General features: G+C 39.1%; 1 protein-coding gene and 1 long non-coding RNA gene across 16 annotated transcripts in view; one reads left to right on the forward strand and one right to left on the reverse strand.

Annotated features, from left to right (window-relative positions):
- Positions 1-21: 21 nt before the first annotated feature.
- Positions 22-27,930, forward strand: LOC117430739 (uncharacterized). The gene is made up of 5 exons (XR_009308923.1): positions 22-83; positions 1,835-1,905; positions 26,334-26,447; positions 27,498-27,653; positions 27,747-27,930. It is a non-coding gene; the product is annotated as an uncharacterized LOC117430739 (long non-coding RNA).
- The window catches only part of LOC117430738 (autism susceptibility gene 2 protein-like), a 285,529-nt gene continuing 260,538 nt past the window's right edge, over positions 2,992-27,982 (reverse strand). For 3 of the 15 annotated variants that reach the window (XM_059000554.1, XM_059000567.1, XM_059000568.1), the window contains 13 exons: positions 16,542-17,064; positions 15,506-15,762; positions 14,682-14,935; positions 12,248-12,292; positions 10,744-10,839; positions 9,838-9,909; positions 9,137-9,166; positions 8,546-8,617; positions 7,454-7,595; positions 6,254-6,352; positions 5,823-5,906; positions 5,315-5,537; positions 2,992-4,855 (listed from right to left, as the gene is read on the reverse strand). In XM_059000554.1, coding sequence (XP_058856537.1) covers positions 3,610-4,855; positions 5,315-5,537; positions 5,823-5,906; positions 6,254-6,352; positions 7,454-7,595; positions 8,546-8,617; positions 9,137-9,166; positions 9,838-9,909; positions 10,744-10,839; positions 12,248-12,292; positions 14,682-14,935; positions 15,506-15,762; positions 16,542-17,064 — 3,143 coding nt within the window. In that variant the 3' untranslated portion in view covers positions 2,992-3,609. The remainder of the gene's footprint in view (positions 4,856-5,314; positions 5,538-5,822; positions 5,907-6,253; positions 6,353-7,453; positions 7,596-8,545; positions 8,618-9,136; positions 9,167-9,837; positions 9,910-10,743; positions 10,840-12,247; positions 12,293-14,681; positions 14,936-15,505; positions 15,763-16,541; positions 17,065-27,982) is intronic. The other 12 variants (XM_059000560.1, XM_059000558.1, XM_059000557.1 and 9 more) reach the window with 12 other exon arrangements.

The following is a 27,982-nucleotide window of genomic DNA, read 5'->3' on the forward strand; positions in this document are numbered from 1 at the left end:
TGTATCATTTCAGAGTCCACATGGATCCTCTGTAACTTGGCAAATCCGTCGCCTTTCTTCCACTGGAATGGTCTGCATTGCTGGTATGGTATAAGTACATCTAGTTTTAGGGTGAGGTTAGATTGAAAAAAAATATTATTTCCATTGAAACAGACAGCATACACCCAAGTAATAAACACACCTGGCCAAAAGAATACACCCACATCAGTCAAGAACTGTTTCATGACTACTAAAATATATTAGATTCATTGAAACAGACTTGAAGTAGTTGATTACACCTGTCACTAATTGATTGTCACTAACTGATTGTTTATTGTATTGAGTATGACTTGTCTGTGTTTTAAAAGTATTTTAATTTTATATTTGTATGTTTGTATTGTAATATTTTTTTTTATTGTACTGCTGCTACCTTTCTTGGCTAGGTCTCACTTGAAAATGAGGTTAATGTGATTACCTAGTAAAATAAAGGTATAATAATAATAATAATAATAATAATAATAATAATAAAGTGAGGGCCTAAGAGGATGAATTTAATTAAAAAAACACATTCTTTTTTTCTTTTCAGTTCTCTGAAATGCAACCAGGTTTTAATCTGGCAGTGAGACTTTTCATACACTTTCATCAGCTTTTAAAAAACATCAGAAAGGACTCTAGATATTTCTTTGCTGCCATCTACTGGCCGCAGCAAAGTAATACACTTTATATAAAAAAATGAAATTATACCGAAATATTATTCTATAATCCTATAGAATGTAGGGAGTGAATTTTTTAGCAAGCATAATGTACTGGATTGTATAAAGCAGTATATTAACACTGACAAGGTGTCATACGTTGTTCTATACTCTTGATAAAAAAAAAAAATACATAAAAGTATACATATATTTTCCTGCCAATTTGTTCATAAATGTTAGGGCTATAGTATTACAAACATAGCTGTGGATTCGATCATGAAACACTTACTGTAATGTGATGCTGATGTTTTCTAATTGAGCTGTTAATGATTAAAAGCACCCTACGGCTTTTAATGATCATGATTCCCCAAAAGAAAAACAGTACAGACCGTGTATGGTAAGGATTATTTCAGAACATTTGATATAATGCAAAATATTTATTCATGGAACTATATGTGATGACAACATGTGTAGGGATTACAATTCCATTTAAAATATTTAGAATTACATGAGCAATGTGCCTTACTATAAAGGTAGCAGACTGTAAGTCTAAAGTGGAGCATAGGGTTATGCATAGCGTCTGCTAAGAAATAAATAATAATAGGGTTGCACCTACACACCATATGTACATATACGTTTGGTCAAATAAAATTGTTATATGCTTTTTTAGGATATTTTGATCATTAAAATAGTTATTGTTTATTTGTAGCTAATGTGCCTGCTCTTTGTTGTGTGCAGTTTGACCCGTGAGATACTGTTGGTTTGTTGTGTGGCCGTGTCTGAGACAGGCAACCCATGACATGGCATCTTGTGAGCTCTACTCACAAAACGTTTAACCTTTACTTTTTTTTTTTTTAAATACATTTTTAAAGAATCTTGGTTTAAAAATGAGAATAAACTTGCTGCTCAGACATTCCTTAAAACAGTCCTCAAACGTTTTGTGAATATGGTGCAGTGTGCTTTAGTGTCTAAGCTGCTACTGTATAAATTGCATTAGAAAGTTTGTTGGTGAGTGGTTTAAACCTTCAGAATAAGCTCACTGCTTAAAGCTACTTTGAGATGTCTCTCTAGTGTGCATTGTGTGGTAGTTACAAGGAAATCATAGTATGTGACTCCTTATAATACAACTCTTGTAAACACATTATCTTTTTGTATTATTTCAGAGTCCACATGGATCCATTGTAACATGGTAGATCTCCCCATGATTTCTTCTCGTCTCCAGTCTGCATTGTTGGTATGTATAGTTTTAAGGGTGATTTCTAGTTAGAATATAGGATTGCCCCTATAACTTACCCTTTAGTTTTTCGATGTTGTTAATAATGTGGTGTTAGTCAATGGCCAATGCTTCATACTTTAAAGGGTTAATATTGCAGAATGCCACTCTACCCATGTGATATTCATGAATCTGTTAGGGGTTTCCATCCCCATGTAAAACATGCTACAAATGAGGTCATTTCATGTTTTAGTTCACATTTTTTAATAACATGGCACAATTTACATAACACAAGGTTTTTAATGAGGAACATGCTGAAGATTCAGAGTCGCTTCACTTTTTTTTTTTTTTTTACATATGATCTAGAAAGGACTTCATTTACGTACATGATAAACAGCAAAAAAGTTTTGTAATAACAATCCCTTTGCAATACTCAGAACTAACGCTACTGTTCTAGTGTACTTTTTTTCTTTTTCTTTAAAAAACACTGCACAACATCTGGAGTTCACAAAGTTTGAAGCGCACAACTAAACCTTCAGTTGACTACTAAAATAGATCTCTTCTCATTTTAGAAACAAACTGTCTGTAGTGAGACTTCTTTCTTTTTTTCTTTTTTTTTTTAAGATACAACAACTTAGGATAGCACTTTGATACACTATTAGACCAACGGAACTAATTTTATTTTCATACACATACTTTACACTCCTTTAGTAGAAATGCTTTCTGCTGTCTGAGCTTAAAATCATATTCTCTCCAAACAGATATAAAGAGGCCACAAGCAAGGTATGCACAAATGAATAACAGTCAAAACTAAAAGCAGTGTGAGTGATTGGTCAAGTTTTTGTTACGTTCTTCCATTCAGATTTTTGGAGAAGCCTGGATTTGAAAAAAATAAGATGAGGGGGGAGGGATAAATAAGGATTGTCACCAGCAAGCTAAATTGAATTTCTCAGATTGTGAAAAAATGCCCCCATACTACCTTTATGGGTTTACAATATGCAACACATGAATTAGGATTTTTTAAAATCACATTTGTATTATAATATACAGTTTTAAGGTGTGAGAGACCTCAGTCTGTGTTTTTGGAGAAAATACAAGTTTGTGTAGTTTGTGTGTTAAAAAGGCTCCTTTCAGAAATGCTGGCTTTTGTGGGGAAAAGCCAAAACATTCATTGCATAGTTGGAGGGGGGTTATCTGTGAAACGACAAACCTAACACAGCACAAGCAGACTGTGTTAACAAAGAATAAAATTAGCAAATAGCACAGTTTAAGAAGTTTTGTACTCTGTTATTTCACTTAAGTCTATTTACATTTGTACAAAGTAAAGCTTTCATCACACCCTTTTGCATATATGTACCTTTTATCCAAGAAGCAAGCCTTTACACTGTACAGAAATATCTACATGGCTTGCCTCCTTTACACACCATTTCAAAAGCACCTGTACATCCCAAAACACTACGTGTCTTTCCAGGGTGTCAACATTTTGTTCTGCTCTTGATTGTTCAAGAGCAATTTTATACAAATAAAATGATTTAATAGTAGTAGACGACACACACAAAACAAAGAGTAAGTTGGCTACAAAATGTAAACATAAAATGTACAAAACCCCTAATTCCAATTTTTGCACACATTTATATATGGATATAATACAGCCCCCGCAGTGTCTGGTAAAGTTCATTTTGTTTAGACATTGGGCATTAGGTCAGTCTTTAACACGCGTAGTGTTTACCGAGCTTCGATGTCTTTGTGGGTGTGGGAGGGAGGCCTGTCCCTAATGTCTGTCGTCAAAGGAGTAGTCCTTCTCGGGGATCCAGGCCGTGGGCCCAGTGTGGGGATTAGTGGAGGCGGGGCACTCAAAGCAGCTGTGGGAGGAGTCTTGTTGAGAATGCCATTCTGGTGTGCTGACGAGGGGCTTACCCTTGGATAGTGCATGTTGGGAAGTCCGGGAGTCATGAGATGGTGGGGCAGGTGACCGTCGAGAGCAGCATGGTGCATAGGGTGCAGACGGGCGTGTTCATAGTCCTCTCTGAGCATGTGCAGCCTCTCTCTCTCCTCCATGTGGCTGGCTCTTTCATGCTCCCGACGTTGTTCGACTGCAAGGTGGTGAAGGTGCTCTCTGTTATAATCGTGTGGTTCCCTGTCCCTGTACGAGCGCTCTGCTTCGTAAAGCCTTGGTGCTGTAAGGCGGTGAAGGGGGTCACTCCTTAACAAGAAGTCTCTAGCTAGAGGGTCTCTTCGGTGGATGTCCAGCCCCCGGTAGGGGTCTCTTAACGGATCTCTCATGGGATCCCAGTGGAACGCAGGGTAAGGGAACCGTTCAGCACCAGGAATGGAACTAATGCCCATAAAAGGAGCCACCATGCGAGTCCTGTCCATGCTGCTGATGCTGTTCATTGGATGTATGCCAGCCATGCCCATGGCCATCGGCATGGAGGATGTGTGATGGACGCTCGAAGTGGGATGGATGCTGGCGGTGGATGTCATATGGGAGTGCTCTGTAGGCCTGTGCGTTTGGGGCACTTCACTGGAAACCTCGTGGTCCTCCTTGCGCTCCTCCTTCACTTTAATCTCACTGTTTTTCTTCTGATGGTCGTACATTGGCTCACTCTTTTTCTCTGCATCTCGGTTCAAAGTGCTGTTAGGCCTTGTGTTGTCCAGGCCAGCTGGCCTGATGTAGGGGGACGTCCCCCTGGACCCTGGCTTGCCGTCGTCTGCTATCCGGCTCCCATGGATTACTACACCATCCTTTTCAGGAATGTGGTTCTCCTTGAGCTTATGCTCGTCCGTGGCAGAGTCCTTCCAGGAGTCGGGATGATCCCGCTCGCGCTCCTTCGGCTTCTCTTTCTCGCGGACTTCGTTGTTCACGTGGTTCCTGGGGGGCTCGGTTGAAGTGCGGTTGTGAGCCAGCGGGTTCACTGGGTTGACGGGTGCTGGCGAGGGGTGGCTGTGGTGCCTCTTTTCAATGCTGTCCCTACAGATTAAAAAAAAAAAATGCTTCAGGACACTGGTTTTACCATTCACTACTTCACACTCCCTGAAACTTGGTTTAGTGATAAACAGTTTGTACGCAAGTGTCAAACAGAGATGAACAGAAAGGTGTTGGCACTATAGTAATGTTTACAATCCAATTTCTATATCCTGTTGACGTAAACCTCCTCAACTGTTGTAAATCATTGACAACAGTAGAAATGTTCAGGGACCTCTAGTGGCTCACAATGATATTTCAGATTGATGATGTGCTACTGTAGCTTTGTCTTACAATTTTGTATAAATGTAACTTTCATCTTTTTTTTTATTTATTTTTTATGAAAGGACCTTCAAGACAGGTATTACTTTGCATAGCTCTCCAAAACAATATCTAACAATGTATACATTTTTACAAGCTTTTGTTTGAGGGTTCTTTTTGTACACACTGAAGTGGTGTTCGTACCTTTCTTTGTCCTCTTTACTAATGGCCGAGTCTCGCTTGTCTCCATCTCTCTCTCTGTCATGAGCTGCAGCAGAAGAACTTCTCTCTGGCTCTCCTGGCTTCAGCCACGGCGGAGGGGTTGGGAATGAGGGAGGTGTTCGGTGGAGCCGGTTCCAGGGCTCGTGTGTGTTGCTAAAATTCTGTGCCCCGGGGCCGTCTTTGTGGCTGAACATTGAGTTGGGCACTGTTGGGGGAGGGGGACAAAAAGAAGGTTAGGAATGAAACCACCTGGCAGCAGTGGTATGTACCAAAATAAATAACTCCTAACAGTCTGTTTGAATACTGTTAATAAAGATGGTCAGGGGTTCACAAGAAAGAACTAGGCACTCCAAGTTTCCTTGTCTTTTAATGACACGGACACTAAGTTAAGGATGTGTTTAAATAATGTTACAGGTAAGTAGATAAAAGAGGAATATTCTTTAACAGTAGGACGTGGTAGTTTAAAAAAAAATGATTGTAAGTTACTCACTAAGTGAAGGGTTCCCCAACCCACCAAAGGCAGCAGAGTTTAATGTTGCAAGACTTCCAAAAGAAGCCGGTCTGCTGAATGGCTCTGAAAACAGACACAAATTCAATAAGAGACTTCCAAATTTAGTTTAGACTAGTATCCCTGTCGCTGAGTATTTACAAAGAATTCCGGGCTGTCTAAAGATTACCACCATTCAAAAAAATTATGGAAGGCTGGGGTGTGAATGAAATTCTCAAAATGTAACGATCTAATAAGAGATTAATTTGTTTTTTAGCTTTTAACTGTATGTTAAGTGCCAGCGTTCTACCTACCATAACTGTTCTGTAGCACAAAGAAACTCTCCGTCTAGGAAAGTAAGTGAATGACCAAGCCAAGAAATAGCCTTTTCAGGGACTATGTCTCAGTACTGTATTGAAAGGGTTGAAATTTACCTAAATGAGCAGCAGGACTGAGGAAGTTGCTGGGGTGGGGCGGGTGTCCGAAAGGGTTTCCAGTCGGATGTGTGGCACCTGCAAACAAACATAAAGCACCTAATAATAAGTATGTCATTCAAGCAGTCCCTTTGTCAAGCATGCAACTTTACCAATCTAGAGCTCTGTATTGTTATTATCCTACACTGGGGAGAAACTGGAGACATCTGCATGTATATAAAACCTAAAGTAACTATGTTAGGAGAAATGTGTCTTTACATGTGTAGTCCAGGGTGATCTGATGTCTTGTAGTACAAGCTGTTGTGGGGGATGTATGAAACTAAGATACTTGAAATATTAAAAGAACAAGCTTAAGGATTTTCTTTTAAAACAACAACAAAAAAAATCCCTTGTCAAGGACAGCTTGAGATGATAAAAAAAGCCGACTATCAAAACAGTACTGTCTGAATAATAGATACGACAGTATTTTTTATAAATAATAAATGTAAAACCGCTGTTCTCCAGCTAAGCAGCTTCAGCAGTAGGTATCATTATCTGAGATCTGCAGAACAATTAAAGTTCTGAGAAATCTGATGCATTACATCTGCTCTGGGACGCTTGTGTGTTAACCCATATACTTTCCCAAGCGAAGTGTGACATGTACAACCTGAAACTTTAATCAGGAGAGATCTCTCCTGTTTTAGCAATCCTGATAACCAATTAACAAAGGTTACTAGAGGGTAACATTTTTAAATTGATTGTGTTTGGGTTTCCAAAAAAAATATTTGAGAAGTCTATCGCTGCATACAAACTTGGGGTTTTGATCAAGGTAAAAGATAAAAAATAAATAAGAATAAAAAAAAAAACCACTTCATCATTTTTATTTACCAGTATCAAGAATAGAGCAATCAGTATAATCTAATGATATGCCCTAAGTGTGTGAGAAATGAACTGCAATTCGAACGATAAAAACATTTCATTCTTTTTATCTGTCATTACACTGGCTGTAAGATTAGATATGAACGTCTCAATAGTGAAAAGCCACCTTGTCCTTCTTACACCCTGTCCGCTGATAGCTGGAAACTATTGAACACAATCACTTTCTGTTTGTTAAGATTAGTTCAATGAGTGGACTTACCCTGTGGTTTCTCAGGTCGTGGTTTACTAACATTAAAAGCTTAAAGCCACAAAACAATTAGTATTTCAGTTGAGTTTCCTTACCAGCTGCAGAGAAGAGGGTGGCAGGGCGAGCCAGGTCGTGGGGGTGGTGAATGGCTCCAAAGAGGCTCGGGCCTGGAGGCCGACACAAAAATTCTGGTTTGAGGCCGAAGTCCAGTTTGTGTGGGTCTGCTTGCATCTGCTGCTGAAAGAGTGAGATCCATTTGAAATACCGTTTCTAAACCGCCTGTTGCATCTGGAATACAGTCACACACTGGGGAATGATGTACTATTTTGTGCATTAACTTACAGTTTTAAGACAGTGAATTTAATTTAAGCACTTGACCTGTGGTTTCGTCCTGCTCTTCTCAGAGCTGTGACAACGTACACCCCAGTGTACCTCACAGAATATACTAACCGCTGTAACATATCCATTCCAGTTCAGATACAAGCCTGACAAGAAATGTTACTAACTTGCAACCTACTGAATTTGCCCATATAAAACAGTTTATCATTATTGAAAGTATTTATCATAACATTAATTACTGATACTGGCATTACTGTTACTTGCTTTGCTTTTTTCATTCAATTTGAAATTATCTGAAATTCCCCCATTCCACCAGCAGAGGGAGAAAAAGTATTGAAGATAATGTATGTATCTATTTGTATCTGCATTGGTTGGCTATGGTAACAGAGTATTACACATTTGTAATTGCTTTCATTGATTTCTCAAGCCAATATATTTACTACAGTAAAGTAGTGTCACCCATGCAAAACAAAAATTGAGATGACGATATTTTTTAATACACTCATTTATATGTTAGAAACTATGTATAAATGCGTTTAGAGGCATGTATTAAAATATTGCAGCTCTGTTATAAATAGGTTTCAATCTATACCACCGGACTGCATCTTTTGTACACTTAAATGCACATATTAAATGCCTCTTTTTGGCAAGCTTTGGGTAGGCACATCCTGGCTAGGGCTGGTCTTTGTTTGCTGCGCAGTTTAACTAACTGTACTATAAATAAAAGCACAGCCACATAGTGTTATTTATAAAATGGAAGGAATTCTTCTTCTGAGTCCCAGCAAAAAGAGGTTCTAACAACACGGCCAGGCAGTTCCCATGGTAATCTCCCAAACAAGTGAACTAACCTTTACTTTCTGTTGGTGATGATAAATCTGCCAAGCAATATGGACATGCATTGCACACCACTTCCCTGGCTTCTGGGAAATGAAAGGGGAAAAAAACCCTTTAGGTGTCAGTGTTCATACTCTGCTGTATGAAATGGTTACACTATTCACAGCACTGCCCTCTCTCACAGACCATTCTACACTATATATTTCTTCATCTTCTGTCTGCCTTTGGTTTTAGCTCTTGAATCCTAGTCTTAAAAAAATCAGCGCCAAATCTGATAACATCAAGTCATTTGTTGTAGAGATCATTTATAATTAGACCAAGTAAATATACCTGAATGACCTTGAATATACATTTTCACACCAAAGCGAAACATGTTATCTTCTCCTAATATTGATTTTACATTTAAATTAGATTACACCAGTTTCACTGCTGTGTCTCAGGTGGGTGGGGGGCTTATGAACTGTTTAAATGCTAATTGAAATTTTAAATGCATTAAAACTATATGCAATGTGACACCTGTAAGGCACAATCATCTTATAATTAGTTTGTCTTGCTGGTCCTATGGGACAGCAGCCAGGAATCTATTGTTAGTAAAGTGTTCTTACCCTCAGTATGGGCCGGAACGGATCTGTCAGCTGGAAAGAATGAACGACAGCTCCGTTACACGCCTGTCACTCAAACAATCCTTCCAATTAACAAATGCATATTGCTTCATTATTGGCTAAATGAAAATGTTAAGATTTTACTTTCAAATGAACCATTCCCCGAGAATAATTAGTATGTATTTATAAAGTTTGCTGCCCTCCTAGACCTGTCACACATCAACGCTGACATGCTGTTAAACAAGGCTGTTGGAAAAGGTGATTGCCTGTTGCTGTGTTGTGTGTAAAACATAATCTTTAGGAACAATGTAAATTTGTTTAGGAAATTACACGTCAATTGGCTTGCTGTTTCTGTCAAGTTGAAGGGAAGCTAGAAACAGTAGCTAAGGAAATATCAGTGGCAAAGTCATGTTGATCCCTATATAGATGTCATGCAGCAGTACCATGTATAATATATATATATATAAAACTAGCATTATATGTTTTTTTATTTTTTGCTACTACAGTACATGTCCCTCGGAGTGCCCTTTCTTTGGTCAATCTTGTATTTAAATTAGTTGGGGAAAGCTTAATGTTTAATTATCTTTGCTCTTCCTTCACTTTCAGTATCAGTAACAGTTTTTTTTCAGCAACTTAAACAATTCTGAATAAGAATTAGAATGCAATGTGTAAAAATACTATTACAACATTCAAAAACTACTTACCCTGGGATCCTTCTGCAAGAGGGTATGGGGCACAGCTCCAGGTCTGGATCCTACATCAATTGGATTAGAAGTCTAAAAATACATAAAATAATAGTTATATACATTGGTTTAACACAGCCACAACAAAGAATACCTATTTTAGCTGCTTCTGCTAAAAGGAGGTTACTAAAGTGTGTTAGCATTGAGCAGGGCACTATTTTCATTAACTTAAAGACGCTACCTTGGTGGACCATGATATATAGCAATGCCAAAAGGTTGGCATCACCCAATAGAATTAACTAATTTTGCTTCATAAAGTCGAATGAAACCTGCTGAATGATGTTACGTTAACATATTGAATAACATACCGCTTTGTACTTGTCCATATACTGCATGAAAAATTGACATTTCGAAATCTACCATGAAATACTGTACTACTATTATGGTTTCCGGTAGACTTTTATTATCATTTTGTAGTTTCTTTAATTACATGATGTTAAATAAAAGATCTACATTATGGTCACATAGTTTCCTTTTTTATTATGTCTCAATCCTAAAATTCTAGGTGATGCAACACTTTTGGCCACAGCTTTAGAGCTTCAAAGTAGCAATCAGGAAAACATTGAAGAGTGTGTGTTAAAATGCCATCAACACTTGATCTTCAGTGTATTCCTGATTGATGCTTTTAAGCTCTGTAGCATAAAGGCAGCATCTTATTCAATAGGAACCACAGCGACACTGTGCATGTATATAACATGTATCAATTACATTCTTTATTGGGATTTAGCTGGGGTTTAACACTTGCAAAAGGATCTCTACCACTCACAGAGTAGTTAAACTGCCATCCAAAGGACACAGGTTTACTATAGTAAATGTCAATATATAGACTCACATAAACATGTGCACTTATACATAGGCCTTGGTTACCTTGGGCTGAAATGCTCCTTGCAGTGATCCAAAGGGTCCAGTAGGAGGGATCATGGGTGGGATTCCAGACACAGGTGGTGGATATGAGTGGAACAACTGTAAGAAGATGAAAGGCATATTTTAGCAGAAGTAAAGGGTGAACATATTTAATTGTGCCTTATGGAAGAGCACAGCAGCTGTGAGTTAAACTCTATGTAAATGTGAAGCAAATTAGTCTAATGAAAGGACAGGAGCGAGAGCTGTTAAAGACTATATGTACAGGCTGTAAGAGCTTAAAAGTAGTCTTAACAGAAATGTTTTTACTTCCTATCTGCTAATGGACATTAAAAATGTATTTCTTGGTCAGCAGAAAATATGTTAACGATAACTTAAAACATAACATGATATGCTACTGAACTCTAGCCTGTTGGCTTAACCACTGTCACATTTTATGTGCAACATAATCTTACTAAACATCTCCTAGGCAATGAGTCACTGTTCATTAAAATTATTATAATTGCCTGACCTGAATTTGTTAGGCAGCTCATTATTCATATGAGACATGTTTTTTTTTTTTTTAATTTACAAATCCATATCTTAGAAGCTTCAAGATATGTGATGCAAATGCATTGAAACATGCTTAAACATGTTCTGCCGTTTAACAGCAATATAGAAAATAACTAGCTATTAACCTAAAATAGATCTGATTAAAAATGAACTACAAATTAGGGGACGGGGAAGTATTTGCAATTCCTGATGGCTACTTTCAAGCTCTATGGTAAGACAGCAGTATTTTACAGGCACAATACAACAGCTTAAAAGCAGGAGAAGGAACAAAAGAAACACTCAATTAAAAAAATTTTTGAAGGAGTCTTGTTACTGATTCCAACATTAGAAAAATGTACTTTGTCATTACACTGGAAGATTGCCCAGTCCTGCTTTTAATTGTGACAAAATGTGCAAGCAATTGATTCTATCAGCACACACCAAATACTGCTGGTATTTAGTTACAGCATCCCTTGTTCCTTATTTTTCAATTCCATAAAGCATTTCTGTAGATTCCAAATCTTCAAATCTGAAGGGCAGGATTCAAATTGAACAGTCAAGGTATAATTGTACTGAACTGGTTTATTTTTCAAATGTTAGCATAAAACTGGGAATTGCCCTTACTGGGGAGTGAGAATAAGATTGCCTTTAGCAAATTATCAATTTAACCTTGCCATTTCCATTTTAATTAACATGTTTTAGAGTTTGATTTATTCTCATTATGTAAATCAGCTGAAAAAGCAGGCAAATTATAATTGTACTTTTGCACCATCAAGCCCTGGAGTTCTTAAGACGATAAAAATATCATTTTGTAAAAAAGGATGCTGTACCTTCACACTGCAGATGAAGACAAATGCAAAAAAGATAATGATTTCACAATACACTGAATGCCTGCAATGAATTTTTAAATCATCATTAACAACAGCCCTTTATGGAAAAGCGATAAGCACACACACACTACAACAATGCATACACTCACACTGTGTCTGTAGAAGGGGTCGACTTTTGCAGGGTATTTCTCAAACTGTAAAGGAATAAAATAAGGTACAACTAAATACATTACTGTCAAACAAGACAAAGCAGATTCTTAACCCTTAACAGTGGGTTTACAAGGGAAGATTAGGTTTATAGATTCAATCCTGATTGTGTTTAAGATCCTGCCCACTGTGCCCCCATGAGAAATGTCAGCTCAATATGTTAGCATTGTTAGATTTATTCACCCACGATTATCCCTCGATTTCTATGTGGATCACAAACAAGCCCAAATTGGTCGCTCCCATGAGAATAGCGTGAAGGCCCTTATATGTGCATCTGCAAAGTTGAAAACGTGTTTTTAACATGCTTTAGTTAATAAATAAGTTGACAATAGAGTAAAGTTGCCTGCAGTTTTGATTTTCACTGGCAGATGGCAGCAGTCCCTAAGAAATGTGCTTGACAGACCGGGTCATCTCTATATACACAGCTGTGAGTGAAAAATGGATGCCGGTGTATCTAGAGAGAAATAAAATAAGGAGTTTTTTAATTTTTTTATTTGTTGGTGTTACAGGTTGTAAGGAAGCCTTGTCAGGATTGGTACTGGTCAAAACAACCTATTTATTTATTGTACCTACACTTCACAGATAATAATGCATATAAGAGCACTATAAACCTGTGCCTGAAACTGGGGAAGACACTGTATCTGTATAGTTTTGTATATGTGCTAGATAAAGACGTTAGCATTGATGAGGGTTTGAAGTGCGTCTACTTTTAAATCTATCACACAAAAATAAAAGTGGCAGCTGGGTGGTTAAATTGACCCCACTCATAAAGGATCCGAAATAAAAATTAAAAAAAGACGACCACATTTCACTTTGAAAACGTCTCTCAGTGCTTAATAACTAAATTTGTGATGCTGGATCAGGTTCAGTTCTTCATTAATAGTTGCATCACATTTCTGCTGTTTAGGTGGGGTGGGGTGGGGGGGGGGGGGGGGTCCAGACTCCTGACTAAAGCGCACGTCCTTTTGGATGGGTTAACGTGTCCCTAGTCAGGCTGCGTTTTCTCAAAATGGATTGTTTAAAGTGATGACAGGTTGGATTGAGGGGCCAGAAAAATTAAGTAATATTCCTGTAAATATAATGACTCACTTGGTGTTTAACCAATTTCCCCTGTAAACGATTAATATGCTTCCCATATGGTACAAATAAGTTTGCCTTAAACGGTTGTACTTTCAACATATTTTGGCGCTAAATGTCTACTGTGGCATAAAGCCACACAAATGTACTTTTAACCTCCCATCCACAGTTCCTTACCTCTCTTGTTCTAATCCACAAAGCTTTTGCTACTTTTAAAGCTAATAGAGCCTTCTTACTGTAAAGCAGTGTGTGTGTATGTGTGTAAATTATATATATATATATATATATATATATATATATATATATATATATATATATATATATATATATATTAGTGCCTGTCTGCAAGGATAAAGGACGATTCCTATGACTGTAGTGGTAATCTGTCTAAAGATTGCCCTTTCTTTGTGTAGAGGCAAGTACCTTCTGAAGAATACCCCCTGTACTGCTTGAATCTCTAAGAGGATAAAGGGGAATGATAATGGAGAGCCTAGTTTAAAAGAAGTCTCTCCTAAATCTTTTAAATACAGCCTGTCCATAACAAGTTACAGTGTACAGCTATGGTTTTGCATCACCTTTAGAATTAACAAATTTTGCTTCATGAAAAGTCGAATGAAACCTGATGAATAAGGTTATGTTAACTAATTGGATTACATACTGCTTTGTAGTTTTCCATATATTTAACAAAAAACCTGACAAATTAAAACATATGACATTTTGAAATCTAACATGAAATACTGTAATACTATTATGACTTTTGCAATATCATTTTATAGTTTATTTGATTACATGATGTTAAATAAAATATCTAAATTATGTTCATATAGTTTTTTTTTAAATCCTAAAATTCTAGGTGATGTCTCAATCCTAAAATTCTAGGTGATGCAAAACGATTGGCCACAGCTGTATGCTGCATGAGCTACAACCACTATAGAGCTACTAAGTAGCAGTACCAAGCCTACTAAAGCTCTGCTAAGGTAAATAGATCAAACAACCTCAACAGGTCTAGAAAAATTCAGCACTTCACATAAGTAAACTAAATGTCCTTTTTTTCACACCAAAACTCTTTAGTCATCCCTTTATGTTACTTTGCGCTGAAAGAGTGAAAGGATGGCAAAAAACACTTAGCAGCCCCTTGATTGTTTGTTACAAGCCTTGACTGGCACCTGAGACCTTACATGGCCCTTGACATATATTTCTACGTACAGAAATAACATAGTAGCAAGTTTAAGAGACTGATGTTTTGAAAGAAATACCCCAAGTAAAAAGAGAATAGAGTTGTGCTCTACTTATCCTCACATTTCTAGACGGGGTACGCACCATGGGCGGTGCTGGAGTCGGCATGATGGCGGTGGGTGGTATAGCGTGTGGGAACGGCGTGAAGGTGTGCTGGTGTGTGTGCTGGTGCGTGTGTTGGTGCTGGTGCTGGTGCTGGTGCTGGTGCTGGTGGAACTCGGTTCTCAGGTAGGGCGGTGGTCCCAGCGAGGCCCCTCGGTCAGCGCTCTGTGAGGCTAGAAATCGGGTGTTAAGCTCCTGACGCAGGAGGTCTTGTTCTGTGGATAGGGAACAGGCTGTTAAAGTCACACACACACACACAAATCCAGTTCTCCATACCCCTCACTGAACTGAGCTGACATGAAACCACTAATGCCCTTACGCACCGGGATTCACAGAAGCACGAACCGACATGTTACTGCACAAAACACTGGTAATGCCATTCCGCAATTGTGAAACATCTAGCACATTTGCAGCTGTCTTCGTACACGGTGGAAAGAAGGGATCCACCATAGAGAAGATGCTTCTCAAAGACATTCATGCTTGATATATTTTTAAAATCACATAAAAAAAATCAACAATGTACAATTATCTCTTTAAATAAAAACAAGGAATATTCCAATATCAGTACAGGGTCTTGTTCTATAAGCCAACATTGGCTGAGAAGACCTCAGCACAGTAGTAACCCAGTAGACGTGAACTTATGTACAGATCGCACAGAAACATCAGCCTTTTACCAGCTGTCTTGGCTTCATTTAACGATTAATGTCTGCCAGGGAATATTTCACTTTCCATTCCCTGACCTTTCTTTCATGTCAGCCGTTTACACGCTATGTACCCTGACGTACCTGAATAGGCACTCCCAGCTGGGTGTCCAGGGACTGGCAGGGTGCTTGACGTGAGTGGTGGAGGTGGAGGCAAGGCCGCTGGCGGCGCGAACATATTGGGGTGATGTGCGTGTGGCGACTGCTGCAGGGTGGGGGGGAAGCTGTGGGATGTACTTTGGTTCGGGAGAGATAGGGGGAAGGCTGGGGGTGGTGGATGATGGGATATATGTGGAGGGGGAGGCACCTGAGGTTTGCCTGGAGTGCTGCTTCGACTGCTGCTGTGAAAACAACCACAAAAACAAGACTGTGAATGGGATCTACTTTTACACACATCCGGTGCACTGCATTATTTAGAGCAGCATATGCACTATAAAAAGGAGGTGTAATAAACACAATAATTAAAACTCACACCAGTTAATCTTAAAATAACATCATTCTTTTAATCTTTTGGCTTTATCCTATTTTTAACCTACACAGATTTGTATAAAAAAAGTGCTCCAGTTCAACAGTTCTGATAGGAATTATTTACAATTTAACAAAGAACCTGCTTGGCACCGCAGTGCCAGCTTTTCCTTAGAGAGTGTAGTCGGTATTTTGGCATCTTGGATGCTAAGCTGGGCAGCTCATTTACTCTGACTGTCTCTCCAGCTGTCCTTTAATTATTCACTGCAGAGACTATGAAACCAGGCAGTAGGCAGCATTTGTGAAATGAGCGCATTAAAGCTTTAAAAATAGAAATTGAAAGAGTGGAGATCCCTTGCAAGAATGTTCTGCAGAATATTTAAAATCAAATGGTTGGCATTCAGAAAATATATATATATATATATATATTATATATATATATATATATATATATATATATTTATATATTTTAGCTCAAAATATATATATATATATATATATATACACACACACACATAAATTTTGGAATCATTTTAGTTGTAAATGCTGGTTACAGTGCTTTGCAATGGTTTTATGACTATATATAATCTAATCAATATATATTATTTATTACGTTTAGTTGACCTAACCCTTGGAGCACCTGTTGTATACTGACCTTATGCTGTTGAGGCTGAGGCTGCTGTTGTAAGCAGACAAGGGCCGTGGAAGGCTGCGGGAGGGAGGTCGAGGCTGAACTGGAGGCTGGCTCTGATGAGCTGGGTGGATGGGAGACGGAGGGTGAGGGTGATGGCGCAGTTGAGGCTCAGGCTGCAGTTGGGGTTGAAGTGGGGGCTGAGGGGGGGCTGTCTGAGGCTGTTCTGGGGCCTGAGAACCAGGCAGAGTGGCCTGCGGCTGAGGTGGAGGCAGGAAGCGGGTATCTGTGTGGCAGGCCTCGGTACTGCAGGCCTGGGCGGGGCTGGGGGGAGGGGGATTGGCCCGGGGCTCCACCTGAGGATGGGCCACAGGCTGGGTTTGGGAGAGCGGCTCCTTTGTAACCGCTGGCAGGAGCAGAGGGGGCTCTCTGCAGCTCTCTTGGCTCTTCTCCCGACTTCTCTCTAGGCCTGAGACCTTGGGGACGCCCAGTCCTCTTGTTTCTTGGCTGTCATTTGCAGTGAGCGCATCAACAGGGAAATCTGTAACTGAAACAACAACAAAGACTAAGCATGAGTATATCAGACCTCCTTAGACTTAAGTTTTGTATTGGCAATCTACACTTGCTGCTTAATGTCATTAATCTTATTAAGCACAGTAATGCCTTCTGATGTGGTCAGAGAGCAGCACGCAAATAGAATAATTGAACCTGCTTTAAAAGGGAACGTTTAGTTGGTAGCCTCAGTGGGTGGTTTGAAACTATTAACATCTGATATCCCTTTATTTTCAGAAGGGAAGGGAAGGGAAAGGAGTTTCAACAATTGGAAAGTGCTCTGTTATGTTTCTTAATTGCTACACTTTATACTTGGCTACGTGACTAATCACGCTTTAATACAATTGAAAGATCTGAGGCATTAACATAGAAATATGTCTCTTCTCTATTAACTGAGTAAAATTACATTTTAAATAGGTGTATTCTGTTTGGAACTATTCACATAGACACGCCTAACCCACTGGCCAAAGGATCTCATTTTGTTTAGTGTATTACTAGCCACAGTCCATTGCTATGACTACATTTCCCAGTACACTGAAGTATTAAGCATAACAAGCAAGTGTTCTTGGGAAGTGCCCAACTCAAGCCTGGTGCTAATAATGTACTATAAATAAAATGCATTAGGGGATTTGCAGAACTATACAAGGGGGTACTACAGCCGCCAAAATATTAACTATGCAAGCTGTGTAAGGTGACAGTACAGCAATTAACATGATTAGAAGGATAAAACAAAATTAGGCTGGATTTTCCAGCACTGTATACACAGCAACCCTAAAGCACATGGGTTTTATTTTTTATTTTTTTGTCTTACTGAAAGCTGTAATGCAATAACTATAGGAAACCAGCGCATGACAGGAAAGGACAGTGAACTCTTATCGATTGCCTTATTAAATTGGTATTTAATCGTTCTTCCTTTATAGGCTTTTCTACTAAATGTACACCTTAGCATTTTTGGTTCCAACCTAAATGTACATGCTGAAGCACTGAGGCTCATGAGAACTGACTGATGCATATAACCCATAATTAACTCCTTTTTAAAGCCTCTAGTGCACGCCAGGCTAAGTACATAAAACTCCACCATGTAATGTAAGTTCACTGGGTTAATTCCCTGGTGTAAGTCAGTTCTACAGTTAAAGAACCTTTGGGAGCTGTGTAATGGATTGCCAAGCCCTCCGTGGAGCAAAACTTGCCATGCCAGTACCGATTTCATAGCTCCAAACTGCATAATGAACATTAACAGGGCAGACAATGGATTGCCTGCCAGGTTGTTAAAGAAGTATGTGTTATGTGTGATTTTTATTAGGCACTTCTTGATGGATTCAGCATGTAACAACAATTACACAACAGCAGCAGCAGTGAATGAGGATCAATAAGCCACTGAGCCAGACCTATGGGAATTGGAGAAACATATTTCTCAAGAATATGTGTAAACCTAGTACTAGGTTTAGAATCTGTAATCCCAGAGGCCAGAAATAAGCTTAGCACCATTGTTTCATATCAGATCAATTCTGTATGCTATTCACTGTTGCATTGCAATTTTAGGCACATTTGCTTGATTTGGAAGTGGAACTTATCCCCTGCAAGTCATGTAGGGGATGACACTGTGACAGCTGGCTACGGATAGTGTGGTTGCAAGCAACTTGTGAAAACTAGTTGCTTAACAAGTTTATTTCGTACAACCAACCATATACACACACACACATATAATATATATATATATATATATAGATATATACAGTACTGTGCAAAAGTTTTAGGCAGGTGTGAAAAAATGCTGTAAAATAAGAATGCTTTCAAAAATAGATTATATTTATCAATTAACCAAATGCAAAGTGAGTGAACAGAAGAAAAATCTAAATCAAATCCATATTTGGTGTGACCACCCTTTGCCTTCAAAACAGCATCAATTCTTCTAGGTACACTTGCACAAAGTCAGGGATTTTGTAGGCATATAGTCAGGTGTATGATTAAACAATTATACCAAACAGGTGCTAATGATCATCAATTCAATATGTAGGTTGAAACACAATCATTAACTGAAACAGAAACAGCTGTGTAGGAGGAATAAAACTGGGTGAGGAACAGCCAAACTCAGCTAACAAGGTGAGGTTGCTGAAGACAGTTTACTGTCAAAAGTCATACACCATGGCAAGACTGAGCACAGCAACAACACACAAGGTAGTTATACTGCATCAGCAAGGTCTCTCCCAGGCAGAAATTAAGGCAGACAGGGGTTTCCAGATGTGCTGTCCAAGCTCTTTTGAAGAAGCACAAAGAAACGGGCAACGTTGAGGACCGTAGACACAATGGTCAGCCAAGGAAACTTACTGCAACAGATGAAAGACACATCATGCTTACTTCCCTTCGCAATCGGAAGATGTCCAGCAGTGCCATCAGCTCAGAATTGGCAGAAAACAGTGGGACCCTGGTACACCCATCTACTGTCCGGAGAAGTCTGGTCAGAAGTTGCCTTCATGGAAGACTTGCGGCCAAAAAGCCATACCTCCGACGTGGAAACAAGGCCAAGCGACTCAACTATGCACGAAAACACAGGAACTGGGGTGCAGAAAAATGGCAGCAGGTGCTCTGGACTGATGAGTCAAAATGTGAAATATTTGGCTGTAGCAGAAGGCAGTTTGTTCGCCGAAGGGCTGGAGAGCGGTACACGAATGAGTGTCTGCAGGTAACAGTGAAGCATGGTGAAGGTTCCTTGCAAGTTTGGGGCTGCATTTCTGCAAATGGAGTTGGGGATTTGGTCAGAATTAATGGTCTCCTCAATGCTGAGAAGTACAGGCAGATACTTATCCATCATGCAATACCATCAGGGAGGCATCTGATTGGCCCCAAATTTATTCTGCAGCATGACAACGACCCCAAACATACAGCGAAAGTCATTAAGAACTATCTTCAGCGTAAAGAAGAACAAGGAGTCCTGGAAGTGATGGCATGGCCCCCACAGAGCCCTGATCTCAACATCATCGAGTCTGTCTGGGATTACATGAAGATAACATGAAAATGTTAAAGAATCTAAGATCGGGGAGCTTGCTATGTAGTTTTTGTTTCTAATGCTGCACTGGGTTAAAAAAAAAAAAACAGGCTGAAATACTGCTTAAAGTAAAGCAGTATTATACCACCAAGATCTTCTAGATTTGTACAGTGCCATACATCCAATCCACAAAAACTGCCCAAAATAACAATTCATAGCCATTTGCTGTGGTGCAAAAGACAAAAAAACCTCCACTGCTCAAACGGATAAAGAAATTTTCTTAAGAGACTTTTATGGAAAACATCCAAAGCTTATTAGATGGAAGACATGTCTGTTTTCTTACAGTTCCTCTGTAGGGTCCCAAAGGTGGGTTTCCAAATGTGCTTACATGGGTAAAGAATTAAATATATTCTTCCCTTAATGAAGACTCCAGGGTCTGCAAAATGTAAGAAATCTGTAATTCACCTCCCACGAGAATTCATTTGTCAGTTTTCTTGATCCCTAGAAATGAAATATGCAGATCTCCTTCTGTTTGAAGGAAAAAGGCCTGCTGCGTTCATTCGGGGAAAAAATTGACTTTGTGTGTTACTCATGTCATACATTAAATCACACCACAGATAGTACAGGGGCATGCCAGTCTGGATTTAAGATTTTCGAGAACTGATAACAAGCAGACACATCCAGTTTTATCCAGCATTAAAATCAGAGATGTGTAATGTAAAATTATTTCTGCAGACCTTCATTTTTTGTCAGTTCGAAGAAAACTTTTTTTTTTTTCCAGACTTTTCTCTCTCACGATTTAAGCCCCTGGTTGGATTCTGTCAGCAGTTAGGGCAACTGCGAAGTTTGACCTAAACCCTGATTCTGAAAATGGTCTGGCCTTATTACAGACATTCCACATAACTGGCACTTAAAATACACTGGAAAAATAGTTTTGCATTATACATGTAAAACAGGCATTATATTCATACTGTATAACACATGTACCTGGAAGCTGTAAAGTTCCTGTTGAATCACTCAAGGCTTTCATTCTCAGCTGACTCTCACCGATAAATGCGACAGACTGCAGTGCTTTCTTAATGGCATGCTAATGCTTTATACAGGAGGCCCCCAGTCTATGTACAATCTTTATAACAGACACATCTTAACAGACATTTCTTTACTGTTGCTTTTGGCAACTGTTGTAGAAACCAGGCTTTGGTGACTTTTTCAAGTTGCTCCAAACAAGTCTGTTTTCATTTTGTTGCTTAAACTCTAGATGGAAATGAGACTCACTTTGCACAGCAGTTTGGTCCATTCCTGGTTTTACTGTGAGTTTAATAAAACACACCTGAGGTTCTTCCCTACACACTGTGACTAATCTAGCTTGTAGTAAAACCTGGAATGGATGAAACAGCTATGCAATATGAGTTATTTACAACCCTGCTATACATGGGGGGAATTGCTTGAAATCATCCCCTTGGCAGTATTACAGACAGTGAATAAGCCCAAATTTCCCCAGGAGTAACTGGTTTTATTTTATCAATTCTTATCACTGTGTGCTTCCAAGACCTTCAGTGCAGCCCAAAAACAAAATCAAAAGAAAAGGATTATTTTTTGTCTAGACAACCCGCTGGAGCTTTCCTCCCACCAGTCCACAAGAATGTGTGCTATTAACAATGATCGTTTTGTTCCAGCGAGCACGCTGTGCTACACCAGAGCCACCAACCACTGCTTCTCTTCAATTCACTGAAAATGTAAAAATAAATTCAGGAAAGCTCAATGTTTGTTCAGGTCAAATCAGTTAAACCGTACACAGTGTTGGACACATGCTTTGCGGCGCCCAAAGAAATTCCATTTTGTATTTGTCATTCTGTGTAAACATTAATTATAATCACGAAAGATAGGTCTGCTTGTTTTTTTTTTAAGTGAGGCTTTGAATAGAGCTTCTGTTTTTTTTTTTTTTTTAATGTGTTAAGCATTACAAAAAAAAAAAGGTTTTCTGTTAACATTTTTTTACTTAACAAGACGAGGATTTCATTCTGTTGCTGTGAAAATACAATTTTAACAATGTATTTACATTATGATAAAAGCCTAGCACTGTTGTCGGTATCTTTTCAGATTTATTTATTTAAATGGAGTTGTTATTTCACCCTAATAATCAATAGACAAATGTGAGCATATTACAATATAGTAAAATGTAATTTTACAACAGTGGTCAAATAAAATTGTAAACTAGATCTGAGTAAAATATCAATTACCTTCTTGAGTTTAAAAAAATAATAATTACACAAGTTGCCACATATTCATTATATAAAAAAATAGCTCATGTAACATTCTTAACCTTGACTATTTTCTTATTAAAAGTTAAAAAAAAAATTAAATAAATTGAATTCAAGGACGAAAAAAAGAAACAAAAAATGAAAACGAAAAACCGACGAGACATTTTCATTTTGTATCTCTACTCAGAAGAAAAACTCCCAGAGATTTCCTATAATACGAGTATTCCACAGGTACTGTAGCTCAGGGAAACGCAGACTCCTGCTTCTCCCATGTTGACAGCTGTGGGACTCACTGTGCAGGATTCGCAGGTCAGCACACACTGAAATATCTGTGACTGTGTTAGCAGGGGATTCAAGCACCCCACTGCTACCTGCGTCAAAATACTAGATCTCGGTGCGCAAAAGAAACTCCAACATCCCACGGGCACTGATGGCAGAGTTCATCTCTCTACTAGCAGGATAGCTAGGGGACTGAGAAGCTTAATCTGGTCCCCACTGTGATTTTATTTTCTCAGGTTCTACGGAAAGTAAACATGTAAACCACTACCAGAACATCTATGCAAAAGATTCACAAAGCTGCTTACTCCAAAAGGCATCTGCACCATTATCATATGAAAGGAGAAAAACTCAATAGGGCTCTTCAGATATTCTTGAGTCGTTTATTACTAGTAACACTAGGTTATTTAACTCTTTAAAGTCTGATTTTATAAATAAAATACAATTTGATATGAACTGTTCTGTTGTTAACGACACCTTCTATAGTTCAGTTTCATAAAAACAGACCTTGAAAAAAATGTTCTTTAAATAACTCCTGAGTTAATAGAGCTCATTAACAGGTGTTTTCTCCCTAGATTCTGACAGAATGTTGCTCACTTCTCAACAGATTCATATTTAATGGGCTTTATTTTTTCCACTATGCGATTATCTAGTTGTTTCAATCCACATATATTTTCTCCACTCTTGAACAGTGGTCTAGCCTGGCAGCATGGAGAGTATAGACTTATTTTTAGGCCGAATCAACCCATCAGGGGAATGAACATGTGACTGCGGACACAGTATACTTAACACTTAATCATTTGCCTGATGAACACGTTATGCTATTCCTGTAGAAATAACATGATGTAAGATCTTCTACAACTGCAATTCCATTACAATCCCACCTGTTTGATTTTGCAAAGCTGATAATAAATAAATGCGTTCCAGCATGACACAACACATACAATATGATATATAGAATTAATATCAGGATTTCAGCACGGCTAAATAGTTTGGCCCAACAAAGGCTAATTTACTTTATTCCACTGCTTTTTAAATGCATTGATCCTCAGTTCTTCACCCCTCTAGCTTCTCATTTCTTTCTTTTGTTTGTACGTCAGACAACTGCAATTGACAGGTTTGAAGTTCAACATGACCGGGTCATAAAACCCTTCTTTAAAATCTGGTTACAAGCCGTGGGGTGTGCTAAACCCCTGAATAGGTTAAAAGACGATGTTTTGAACACAGGTGGCCAGTGAGTCATTATCTCTATTGAAACTCCAGCAATCCTCTCTAATTGCAATAATAAACACAGAGAATGTTTATGCAAGTTCTTATAACAGACTCTGTGCCTGGTGTCTGCACGGGATCCTGCTGTGCGAAGCCTAGCATTCTACTTTCATCTTTCTAGACCACATGGAAAGACAATAATGGCTTTGGTAATGGCCATGTGGATTTGGCAAATGTCATTTTTTTTTTTTTTTTTTAACAGTAAAACTACTAAACACTGTGTCAGTGTAAGTTTCAGCTTCCTAATGACACTATTGCAAACAACGCTCTAATGACCACATACTTCCAAAAAGGAGTGTGATGACTCTTAATGAGGTTCAACAGTGCCTTTTTTCTTATAAGCTCCACCTTCATTACTGCACACTGTGAGGCAAGGTCTTCATCGTGGTTATAGAAAAGACATTTGGATAACTGATACGTGCTTTGGGTGAATACTGAACATATGTCTTTCATAACAATCTTTGGGACCTTGGTAAAGATTTCGTCTCGTTGACCCTCACACTCAAGTGCTGGCAGGGTTTTTGAGCAGTGAATGCAGTGATGCCCGTATCTTGGCAGAGCTGGCTTAAGGGGGTTGGCTTCCAAGGTGGTGAAGACAGCGCTTGCCCACTGGAGGGAAAAGAAACCCAAATTTAATACTCATCCCTCAGGGGTCGAGCCGGCGTGCGCTACTGAAATAGGAGAAGGCACTGACAGGCGCAAGCTGCATGTCAATGCACAGCTGCTCCAGTCACATTACTCCCAGCAGGTGTCACTGCCAGGCAGGCCTGTTGTGGAGTCCTACGAGGGGAAATATACTGGAAAAAAACCTCAGACAGGCATTAGATGCTACACAATGGTCTTTTTCAAAATGCTGGAACTAATGTATACTGTTAATAATCGGTACAATTACAACACAGAGGCTTTGTAGACTGATGTAAGGAGGCCATCATTCAATATATTGAATTGCATGAAAACCTTAACTAAGCCACTACCTGCTCTGACCAGCCAGTGAACCCCAGAAAACAGATTTTCTTTTTCAAATCAATTGAAAGAAGCTAATAAACAAACACCTGTCCCGAGGAGCAACACATGTCCAGGCCCCTTTGGTGACCGGTTAATTGAGATTTCATAAGAACATAAGAAAGTTTACAAACAAGAGGAGGCCATTCAGCCCATCTTGCTCGTTTGGTTGTTAGTAGCTTAATGATCCCAGAATCTCATCAAGCAGCTTCTTGAAGGATCCCAGGGTGTCAGCTTCAACAACATTACTGGGGAGTTGGTTCCAGACCCTCACAATTCTCTGTGTAAAAAAGTGCCTCCTATTTTCTGTTCTGAATGCCCCTTTATCTAATCTCCATTTGTGACCCCTGGTCCTTGTTTCTTTTTTCAGGTCAAAGAAGTCCCCTGGGTTGACATTGTCTATACCTTTTAGGATTTTGAATGTTTGAATCAGATCGCCGCGTAGTCTTCTTTGTTCAAGACTGAATAGATTCAATTCTTTTAGCCTGTCTGCATACGACATGCCTTTTAAACCCGGGATAATTCTGGTTGCTCTTCTTTGCACTCTTTCTAGAGCAGCAATATCCTTTTTGTAACGAGGTGACCAGAACTGAACACAATATTCTAGGTGAGGTCTTACTAATGCATTGTAGAGTTTTACAAAGGTCATAAAACAAATAGGGACTCAAGCACCAATCCAGGTTTGGAGGTGTGGCTGGGGTTAGCATTCAGATAGCTTTAATTGACCGCTTAAAGCTCACCCCCCAGCTCAATAAGTTAAGAACCCAGGAGAAGCAGAGTGCCACTGATTTACTATGGGAACTCCTCAGGGCAAGACTGTGACGACAATCAAGTAAATAGAGTGCCTGAGAGCATTTTAAGTGCTCATATCCAGCCTTCAGCGCAAACAAACAAGGAGCTTAAGATTCCTATCAGTTTTGGTTGAGTTCCATTAAAAGCGGAAGCTGTTTGTTTACAACAAAACAGAGATACACCCCAAAGCAAATCAGGTTTATTTTCCCTAGGACTTACAGCCTCATTTTAAACCTTCTTGGACAGTCTTGGACAGCATTTACAAAAAATATTCTTCAAATCATCTCCGAGACACTATCATACTCATTCAATTTAAAATACAATTCAATAAATTTGAACCCCTTTATCCAAACTGTTAAACATTTATATTTTCAAGGCATTTAATGAACTGAAAATGCTTGAGGGAGTTCCTTGGGTACTACATAGGCAGTACACTACACCTCTCTTCGTAAAATAAAGAGAACAGCAGCCCATACTGGGGCTGTCGGTCCTGTCCTTTTCCAGGAAGGTGCTCTTGTGTCAATCGGCAGCTCACCTTTCTCCACAGTTTCTGTCAACCCATTAATACCATAGACCCTGCAGGCATGTAGAACTGAATGGCCTAATCCTCCCAGTCTCACAAAGACGAGATGAGCTGGAGGTTAAATACTCTTGTTCCTTACATTTTGTCCTTGTCAGCACGCCGAGGGAAGCTCTTAATCTTACGAGAGAGCCGAGAGAGGCTTCGGCTGTCTGCACACGAAGGAGATGCAAGAGAACCAGGAATGCTAAAATACACCCCGGGGACATCAGGTAATCTTGAAATCTAGAATATCAGTAGAGTTTACTCTTCCTAATCCGTCTTCATTCCTGCAGTCACATTCAGCAGACAATAGTCAATTAATCACTCTTATTCATCTTCAGGCAAATTGTACAGTAATTAACCTGTCATGTGCTTTTCATGATAATGCAGAATATTTAGTGCGACAGCCTGTCCAGCAATATCTGCCACATAATGGATACGTATATTATGTTGTTATGAGACTATATTCATTAGGTGTATTTGGAAACTGTGTTATAGAGTACTGTTGTAAACTACTACAGCAATTGAACTTTTAAACGATGGCATGCACAGAATAGCACTTGCTGAGACCAGATCTATTTCAGATGCTCTGTCCTCTCATGACCGTATTAAATACAGCAGTTTCCTTCACAAATGAACAGGCTTTGGGACAGTCCGCATGCTGCCCCATGGAGTGCTGCCTATATCAAGGACAGGACACACACAGGGGGTCTTTGTAATTAACCCCAGATTAAGTGTGCTTAATTCCCATTACAATAGCAGTGTGCCACTACCGGTTTAGAAGCCAGTTGTTAAAGCAGAAATGACCTAGCACCTGCCTGTGCTATACTTTACATGGGCTACAAATAGCAGGAAATCTCTCCCCTCGAAAATGTCTAATTATCTGGAGTGCTAGCAGTGATAACTAAAGCTAGTTTAGAAATGGTAATTTCTAACAAAATGGTACGTGACTTCTGAATCAATGTATTTCTTTTGTAATCCTGCTCTGGATAAATAAATAAAATAAAAACCAGTATTGATTACCATGCTTTAGCCCCTTTTAAAAAAAGACAAAGAAAACACCTTGGCAATAAAACAATAAACACAAACATCATCTTCCACATTTAAGCACAACAAATGTAGCTGCAGTTCATTTCCCCCCTTTAAAACTTTCTTTTTAAACAAACAGAGCACTTACCAGACTACCAGCTCAGCTGCCCGAATGTGTGCTTGCAGTGCCTATCATTTGTCATTTAGCCAACAAGTCTAACAAGCACCAATTTTCCTCCATTTATTCACAGCAGTAGTCTTCTTAACTCAGCAAGCAATCCAAAGGCATCCAAAGAGCGATCAATAAGATGTGAACGGCAAGTCCTTTCCCCCCTGCAAGCTCCTCTAATACAAACGAGACCTGCACTCCTTGCTAGACTGCTTGCCTTGCTTGCCTGTGGTGTCAGGTAACACTCCCAAACAAAATGCTTCCCTTGTGCCTGCAGCTCTCTTCCTCTCTTTCTTCCCTCCCCTTGCCTGATCTCCTCTTTACCCCGCAGGTGTTTGTAACTGACTTGCTGCAATCTGTAGAGTGACAGCTCCAGCCGACACATTGACACCATCTGATTTCAGCTCCTTCTACAAAAAGAAACCGCTTCAAGAAGCTGCTTTAACTGTTTCCTAAGATGAGCAAGGAGCCATTTTAAGATATTGGAGTCTTGTTTTAATGCTCATGAGTGATTTACTGACCCCCATTGTAAAATGAAATGCAATAAAAAATAACAGAGAGAGACAT

The sequence above is a fragment of the Acipenser ruthenus genome, chromosome 26 (assembly GCF_902713425.1).
Source record: "Acipenser ruthenus chromosome 26, fAciRut3.2 maternal haplotype, whole genome shotgun sequence".
Taxonomy (NCBI): Eukaryota; Metazoa; Chordata; class Actinopteri; order Acipenseriformes; family Acipenseridae; genus Acipenser; species Acipenser ruthenus.